Genomic DNA, 9067 nt, shown 5'->3' with positions numbered 1-9067 from the left:
CGGGGCCAGGGGGCAGCTCCGAGAGGCTGAGCCCTCTGCGAGGGGAGCCGAACGAAGCCGGGCCGAGGGGTGAGCCGGGGATGGCAGCCACTGAGCACTGCCGGATTTTTTGGTGATCCTGCGTTCGTCACCGTCCTTTCCCCACCGCCTCCTCCTCTTCAAGCGAGGCAGCGTTCTCCTGACAGCTCTTCTGCTCGCAGCCTCCGCACGTATGACACATCGCTCCTATTGCAGGTCTCCCCCCACACGCGCACCCAAAATATGTAGGTTTCAGTGCGTGGCATAAGAGTTCTTCTGCTCTGAGCTTTGACTTAGAAGGTGACAGGATACGTGAACATTGTCTGACCCTGAACTTCTGTGAACTCCTCCTTCCCCTTCCTTGCTCAGATATGTAATGGCTTGAGACCAGTGAGAGCAAAATGGTTCTCTCGAAAAGACGGGGAAAATCAGGTGGGATCATGTATATTTTACATTTCTTGCAAATTTGTTACGCCCACCCGTGCCAATACCATGTTCATATGAGTGGATTAGCTGTTGCGCTAGAAGAATGTTGACCTTGATCCCCTTTGTCTCTCCTGCAACAATTTTGGTAGCTGGCTCTAGTTGTTTTAAACTCATTGCTGTCTTTGGCACTTTGCTAGTGGTCGTTAATAGTGTCATGGTGTTCTGAGCAAAATTCGGCTGACTTATAATACAAACCCAGTAATTTAAAAAGCATCCGTTTCCTTTTTTTTTTAAATTTTGGTGAATATTTTCTGTTCTTTTGTAATTTAACAGAAGATCAATAGCAACATTCTTGTAGGTATCACGATGTAGCTACAAGAGCAAGCCGGGTTTGACGTTCTTCCATTACTTCTCTCCCCCCTGCTTTTTTATTGTATTAATTGAGCTGGAAACTATATCACCAAAGGTTAAATACTAAGAAAACATTTATGAAATTAGACTTAGTACCAAATTCAGATTTGTTATTCGTATTAGAATTGGGGAAAAAAGGAAGTAGGTGATCTGGTATTTTATGTGCTTAAGATGTTAAAGAAATTGCCATATTGCTTTGTTATAAGAATTCTGTATATTCACACACAGCTCTTGTTATTTACATCTGCACTTCTGTAAGTGACATGAGAGAGGCTTGTTTTGAATAATTAATGTAGAAGTAACAGATATGAAAACATAAAATCACATGTTTGAATACATGGTGAAAATTTTCCTTTAAAATTGTTTGTGCTTGAAAGAACAAACTGAATTTAATTCTCCAACATAGACAAACCATTATAATGTTAACTTGGCATTAAAAGGGCCACTTAAATTGGAAAGATGAAAGCTTTTTTTTTTTTCCCTGGCATAATTTAAATACTGCTTTGACAATAATGAGTCTGACTTACAAAAATCTTTAGGAAGGATAACGCAGTGAGGTTCATACCTTTTATTTGCATACTGTGCTGTGTAGCTGTGTGTTTACCCAGGATGGAGCTGTACACAAATCATGAGGTGGGTTCTGCCTACATCCGTACTGAAGAGTTTGCAAATTAAAGCCCATGTTGTCTGAAGCAAATTATAGTTTGAATGTGGGGAGTCATTTATTTTAGGCTTGGCTAAGAATGCAGTGCATTAATTGATCTTTTTAATATGTAAAATGCCACTAGCATTTAGTGAAATACCTAATTTATAATTGCAAATATAATTTAAATTGAGAAACAGATCATAGCTGTATATTTCCCCTGAATGGCTCTGGCTTCAATTTCTGCCTAACACTGCAATGTGTAAATATGGTATAGCTTATGACAGGGATGTTAAGATGCTCAGTCTGCATGTGTTACTGTTGCGATATGGAGCTCTTACAGTAAAAGGATGCAGAATTTTTTGAATGGCCTAGTAACATACAAATCTTGTAATTTCTTAAATGACTACCTGCTGCTAGGAAAAAAAAAAAGAATGTTATACTCATCTTAATAAGTTTCTGTCCAGCAGTATATTCGAGTAATTGCACCTAAGAAGTGCAGTTGGGAAAGGCTTTGTTGAAGTCTGGTTCATTGAACAGTCAACATTAAAATCTTTCCAAGAGTTTGCTCTTGACCCTCTTTTCATCTTAAGTGGAAGGTGTTGATATTCTACATACAAATCAGTTTTTATTTTTTGTCCAAGAAAGTAAACGAGCTCTATTTTAAAAAGTTGTATATACTAGTTGTGTATTTGTTGAATGCATTATATGTTACAATGTGAAAATGGGCAAGATCATGTTTAAAAATCAAGCTCAGTTATTATAAAGCTTTTCTGGCATGGGCTAGAAACTCACTAAGTGTGGCTTACAGTTCTTAAGTTACAAATATCTTAACTTTTTAGCTGCATGCTTTCTAATGCTTACTCTTTTTATTTCTGCAGCAAGCCTTGTATAGCTATTGAGGGAACTGGACACCACTGTAATGGTCGCAGTTCAGAATTTTATATAATACACTACAACTTCAGCATGTAAAAATGCTTTTAAAATGCCAAGTGTTTACATGACAGTTATGGTTCACATCTAAAGAACAAACTAAACCAGTGTATTGTTAGCCATCACTGCCTTATTTTGCAATGCACATAATTATAGCAATGGCTTTTGTCTTCTGAGTGTAAGAATTGGAATTTGGGGTTTTTTTTTGGTGCCTGCTCACACACTGATGTAGCAACATGGATGATAGAGGTAAAAGCATTTTATGTTTACTTATTTTAATCACTAGACAACAATTTGCTTTTTAAAAATAAGTCTAGGCCTAGCAGCCTTTTAAAACTTTCAGGATATTTTATATCCTGGTTTTTATTCCTTTTGGGCCCTGGTAATGTTTTTTCCCATGAAACAGGGCTTTCTCCAGTAACACCCACTAGTGGTATGGGATGTTTTTTTTTCCCGTGTATTTTGTGAAGAGTCATGATGCACTTTTGACAGCTTTTATTTGAAAAGGAGTGAAAGTTAATGCTTGTTTGGAAAAAAATGAATTTTTATAATTCTGTATTGAATACAAATTCATAGATACTCATTCTTTACTAACTCGATGGATTGGCAATTCTTCCAGATTTGTTGGTTTCCTGAACTTCTTTGAGCAGTGATGTCAGCTGTCAAGAGTTTAGTAGAACTGGCTAATTAGAACATGTACAAACAGCAGTTTAAACCACTGATAGTCACGAGGCATAAACAAGACCTGTACTTGAGCTGATTTGCCAACTTGGAGCATGAGAACATTGGGAAAGGAAACCAAAAGAGTTCTTTAGTTCTTTGATCATGTTATATGGAAAACATTGAGCATAAGAAGTGCATAAATCAGGTAATTTGCAGTGGACCAGTTTTTGATACATCAGTCCTTGGGTAGTAAGGCTTTAGCCACATCCTTGGAGATCATTATACCCTGTACCTGGCTGTGTTATAAAGTACCATGGACACACTGATACTGGGAATGGTTGTAACTGTGCTTTACAGGATATTTGGGCTTTTGTGGTGTAGTGCTTGCTTTTAAAGGATTAGAAATGTCATTCACTAGGAAACATCAGTTTATCAGGGGTGCTATGCCTAAGCACAAGTGTCGGGAAAAAAAGAAATGTGATAAAGCAGCATTTGTCAATGCAGCAGCAGAAGAAACAGCTGTTGAGTCACATTTTAATTTTTCATGTAGTAAGACAGAATTAGGCAAAATGATGTTAAGAAGACTGAAAAATACCAACTTTATAACATTTTTAACTCAATACTGAAAAGGTTCTCTGAATTTCAGGACAATTTTCTGTTTGCTTATTTCAGTAGTACATAGCAAATGCAGTAAGCTGAAGGGCAGTTGTATCTTACGTTTTGATTATGACCTTTTTGTTTTCTTTTTTTATTTATAATCTCTGGAACAACTGGTTTTGCATATATTAAGATGATCAGGGCTGTGTTATTATACCAGAACAGAGAAGTGACATGTCTTTCAGTTGCACTCCTAGCTACAGTTCTTGCCTGTCTTTGATTTTAGGTTGAACTTCCGAGGTATTTTGCCTAAGTGAATGTTACTCTGTGCCCTCTAATCATATTTCATTTAATTATTATCTGTACCTCGTAATTGTACTCCATTCTCTGACTGCTGCTGTTTTTAAAGGTTTGGTAGAGTTTCACAATGGTCTCTGATTTTTAACATGTGCATTTTGTCAGCTTCAGTAAGAACACTTGGATGCTTTCAGTTTGTGTAAAAATTGTCAGAATCGTGACATTCTCTTCTTTGGTTAGTCGATTAGAGCATTTTGCAGGCATGTAGCTGTACTGAGACAGTAATATCATAGTCAACTGTCATGACCTGTGTAGTCTTTCAGAAATGTCTTTTCTCAAGTATTTCTGACTTCCTGTTCTTAAAATATGGAAGTGTCTTTGTTTGAATGTTGTTCAGGTATGTGCAAGGTGTCTTTATACAGCAGTCATTAAAGTTAATATTTCGTGAGGTTTGCAGTTACTTGGTGTTCTCTGAAATAAGTATCTTTGCAAAATATGGATTACTAAGAATTATCAAAGAATATTAGTAATCAGCAAAACCATTGTCCTGTAATTGAGAGAAAACTGTTTGGATTAAAAAGTTATGGTCTATAGGTTAGTTTACAAAAAACGTAAAGAAGCCAGTTTACAAAAATATAAAGAAATTGACCCTGAGGTCAATTAATATGAATGATAAGAAAGGCCAAAGTCTGTAATGAGGAAAGCCCATGCTGTTACCAACTGTTACAATTAGGTGTATTTTAGGATGAAATTGTCTCAAGAAAGCCATTAGCCAGTTAGAAAAGCTGAAGAAAATGTAAGAATTTGATATTCTTCGAATAAGTTGATGGTCATGAAATACTGCTGTATTCATAAGTAAACTAGCTGATAGTCATATGTGGTTCTCTGAGACATTTCCTAAGAGAACCTGAAGGTGTTAAACAGCTGTCACTGAAGTTGTGAGCTAAGAGTTGTACAGGTTGGTAGGGCACTTTTCTGGAGCGGAAATGCTGGCCATATCTCTCAGTATGTCTCAGAACGCTGAGAAATTACATGATTTTAGCACAACTGAGGTTTCTTTCAGTGGTTTTAGGAGCTAGTTATATGCACAGTAATGGATATTGGTAGAGCAGGAGGTTAAGCAAAGAAAACAACTGTTGCTCAGCATATATTTATAGAGGACTGATCTTGTGAAACTAACGTCTGGTTCTCTTGATAAGATTAAATACTTCACGTGGTATATTTTGATATTGCAGACAGGCGTCACTGAAACTTTTTACTTGGCTCTTACGTGGCATTTTGATTATGGCACTAAAATGATAGATCAAGTGACAATATATGAAATGGTTTAAAACCCAGTGGATAATGTGAATCAAGTGGTTACCTATAAATAGTTACTGTTATGTAACTGTGTGTGATGAGGGCTCCTCATCATCAAAGTGTCAAAGTACGTTGGTGAAGAAGCCCTGGGAAACCTGCTCAGTGTCAGCTGTTGGGCTGACTAATAATAAATAACTAATAAAGTGAAAGTCAGTGAAAATTGCCCATTATTCCTGTAGCTCCAGAAAACTGGAAAAACAATAGACACTGAAGAATGGGTCATTACAGGGATGGGTGCTTGGAAAAGTGGCAGCTTCCTGTTTGTTTGCTTTATGTGGAGTTTTATATCAGGCTTTAAAAGATTGTATACATGTATTAAATTTTAAAATAAAATAGTTATATTTGATAACTAAATTAAATATATGCAGCTATTAATATTAGCTTTTAGTTTGGGTATTTTTTCTGTAAAGGTTTGGAGTAGTTCCTCATGTATAATGCAGAACAGATAGTGAGTGTTGATCTGTATTCAGTATGTGGGGTTTAGGGAGAGCTTTTATTTTGAAAATATAGTAATCAATAATATAATTGGTAGTACACAGGAGGAGGAAAAACAGGAAAGAATAGATTACATGTTATTTCCATCAGTTTTCTGTATGTCTTGAAATGAAGTTGAGTTTCTTAGTGTAGCATTCATAAATCTTCTCTGTAGGCCAAAAAGATGTGGCTTTATATAATTTAACTGGTGAAAATTAAAAGGCATTTTTTTGGTCTGTCATTGGTTTATTGCCAGTGCGTCTTCCTCTGTCCTTTCTCTTTGTCAAGATCTGGTTGTCATAAACAGCAGCAGAGTACCAACATGTGCAGGGGGCTTGTTGCCTGCTTAGCTGCTATTTAGTCTTAAAGCTGTCTCATAAATATCATACTAAATGGTTCAAGCATCTGCTTGTAAAGCATGTGTCTATTTCATAATGCACCTTATTTATGTTTGCTCTGAAACCCAAATATAAAACTAAAGACTTCCAATATGACTATGAGAGACAAAGCTTGGGCTGCTGCTGCCCATGAATGACTTATTTGCTCCACAGAAGAGTTCAACCTGGCATAACTCTGGCGCTATCGCTCAAAGCTGCAGTGATTTTCCTCTTTGCTGGCTGCTGCTCTCATCCCCACATTCCTGCCTTTGTACCAGTAAGTGTCTTGTGACTCTGTCAGGGAGCTGGTACAGGTTACGTTGTGTGTTTGGCTTCAACTTTACTTTCATGTTTACAGGTAAATAATAGTCACTTTCTGCAGTATCAATGGAAAAACAGCAGTTTGTAATTATTTATTTTTTTAAATATCCTGAGCAGATGGGAGGGGAAACTTCCTGTGTACAGAGAGGAAAGGAGGTGCTCAGCTGCTAAATATATCAATCATATATGCTGCATTAAAGTCTTTTAAAAATCATGTTTAAAACAGCAGCTCAGAAACTTAATTTGCTACTGGGTAATAAGGCGCAGTGTGGAAACAATTACTGATCTATCTTATAAAATATATTCTTAATTTTTAGTATGGGTACATGTTTGAGGTGAGAGTTATGAAATGTAATAGGATTTTTGATGTGGAAATAATTAGTGTTGGATGAAAGACATCTAAGGAAACTAAAAATTACACTTTTTTCTTGCAAATAATATTTTAAAACTGAACTAAATAAGCTGAAAATGAACTACAGTAGGAGTTTGAAAATATTTGGAAGATGCAACAATAAAAAAATTACTTAACTATAGTATACATATTTTAAAATGGGCCTGGTAGTGGAGTTGTGCAGGGTTCTTGTTTTGTTTCTGAAGATTTGAACCTCGGGAGAGACGAGATCATTGGCATCACTGAAGCCACAGTTTGGATTTAAATCACTGAAATTTATAGTGAAATTTACAGACAGAGTGGTCTTGAGGATAATGACCTGTATAATACTCAGGAAAGCAATTTCAGAGGCAGTTCTAAAAATGTGAGATTTTCCATAATGTTTCATTACCTCTGTAAATGTGATTCAATAGGTTATGGCAAAGAAGAAAAATATTTTGAAGCTTATGCTATTTACCTTCAGGATTAAACAAGATAAACAGCTTAACAGTGTTCCCATTTGCACAAGTCACAGTATTTTTAAACCTGCTGCTTGTAATTCTGGGTTGTTTATCAGGGAATACAGTTAACCTAAATGTCTTTTGGAGGCTTGTTTCTGATACATCTCAGTATAATTCTGCAAAGCAAAAATGTTTGATCCATAAGCCAAAAAAGAGCTTTAAAACTTATTTAGTCAGAAGGTGGCCTTTGGTTATTAACCAGTCTTTTTTTTTTTTCTCTTGTGGGCTGCATGGGGGAAACAACATAATGGGGTATAGCAATTAGTTTCTTCAGTAGTTATATGCCTTTCTTCTTGAATTATGCAATTTTAGTATTTTAGAAGCAATACAAAGCAGATTGTAAGTTCTTTGAAGATACAGATTTGATATGCTTTGGTAGTCAGCTTAGTTTCTAATACTTAGTATTTTAAAATGTATTTGAGTATGGTTTTTGTATAAAATATAAAGTGTTCAGCGCTGTTAATTAAGTGTTCTGAACCTGCTTTCTTTAAAAGGGACTTTTTTTTTTAATTGTTCGTGGTGGTCTTATATAATAAGCTTTGGCTTCCTGGTATTTGTGAATATTTCTGGTAGTGGAAGAGGTAAACATTAATTGAAGGATTTAAGTCATTAGATGTTTGTCACTGTTTAAAGTTTAATTTGGGCATAGATGGATAGCTAGTGATCATTTTCACCTGTAGCTGCATCTTAATAAAATACCTATATTCTTAATCATCTGTTTCTAGCAGTGGGTAGATAAAACATGAATTTTTTTTTCAGTAAATAAATTATTCACATCTAAAATATGCATTATGCCAGACTGACTGATTTGCATTGTGCCTTTTAAAATAAATGTGTATCTCTGTAACCAATAGAGAGAAATAGGTTTAGAGGGTAATCCAGAGATCTTAATACAGAGCCACCCCTCTTTCCACATTTACCTTGGAGAGATCCCATCAGAACCATTTTTTTTGTATTACAGCATTACAGTTTGAGTTGAATTAAGCACTTATTTCCAAATCATTTCTGTTGCATCAGTGAACTGAAGAGGTTTTCACACTTGTCTGCATTACAAAGTTGATGGTGAAGAAAGAAGAGAGAGACTGGCTGGGGGATGGAGCCAAGCATTTTCTTCCTGCTGGTGGGAAACTGTAAGATGTCTCCAGCACTGGTATGCTCTCTTAAGTGCTTCAGGTGCCTAAAGATGATCAGTATCAATTCCCACCCCCTTCCGCCTCCCCCACTTATGCATTTAGGTCTTTCACTATGTAAGCAGTAAAACATGCAGATTTTTCTTTATTCATCACTCCTGCTTGCAAGTGTTTAGCATTTTAAAATTCTAGTCATGTGAGTAGTAGTGATAGTATATTTTAATATTGAAATAGGTTCCTGAATGAACTGTGTTCATGTTATGTCTTCTGGCAATTTCAGAAACTAGGATTGCAAGGAGAAATAAAAATTATCTGTTTTTTGCAGTAGGAGAACCTTGTTCTTTGAATATATGTGCTCTGTGATAAAGTAAGACAAGTGAAGATTTGAGCATATCTTACACCTGCAGTTGATGTTCATTCTTTTCTTTTTAATGATACTATACTGCATTAAGTTAATGGTAAATGTACATCTTTACATGATTGGATTGTCATATCTGCTTTTGGTAACTGGAATTGTATCTTAGTTC

The 9067-nt window shown here is 35.9% G+C and overlaps 2 protein-coding genes across 3 annotated transcripts in view; one reads left to right on the top strand and one right to left on the bottom strand.

Annotated features, from left to right (window-relative positions):
- Positions 1-220, bottom strand: part of CFAP54 (cilia and flagella associated protein 54) — a 125988-nt gene extending 125768 nt beyond the window's left edge. The window contains 1 exon segment of the mRNA XM_031057539.1: positions 146-220. Within this exon segment, the coding sequence (XP_030913399.1) occupies positions 146-220 (75 nt within the window).
- CDK17 (cyclin dependent kinase 17) overlaps positions 8-9067 on the top strand; it is a 90264-nt gene continuing 81204 nt past the window's right edge. The window contains exon 1 of one of the 2 annotated variants that reach the window (XM_005421608.3): positions 8-263. The gene's annotated coding sequence lies outside the window, so the exon portion shown is untranslated. Of the gene's footprint in view, positions 264-8413; positions 8561-9067 lie in introns of those variants that run through there. The other variant, XM_031057582.1, reaches the window with a different exon arrangement.

The sequence above is a fragment of the Geospiza fortis genome, unplaced genomic scaffold (genome assembly GCF_000277835.1).
Source record: "Geospiza fortis unplaced genomic scaffold, GeoFor_1.0 scaffold186, whole genome shotgun sequence".
NCBI lineage: Eukaryota > Metazoa > Chordata > Aves > Passeriformes > Thraupidae > Geospiza > Geospiza fortis.
The sequence above is the reverse complement of the archived record's forward strand: the minus strand, read 5'-3'. Positions and strand labels throughout refer to the sequence as shown.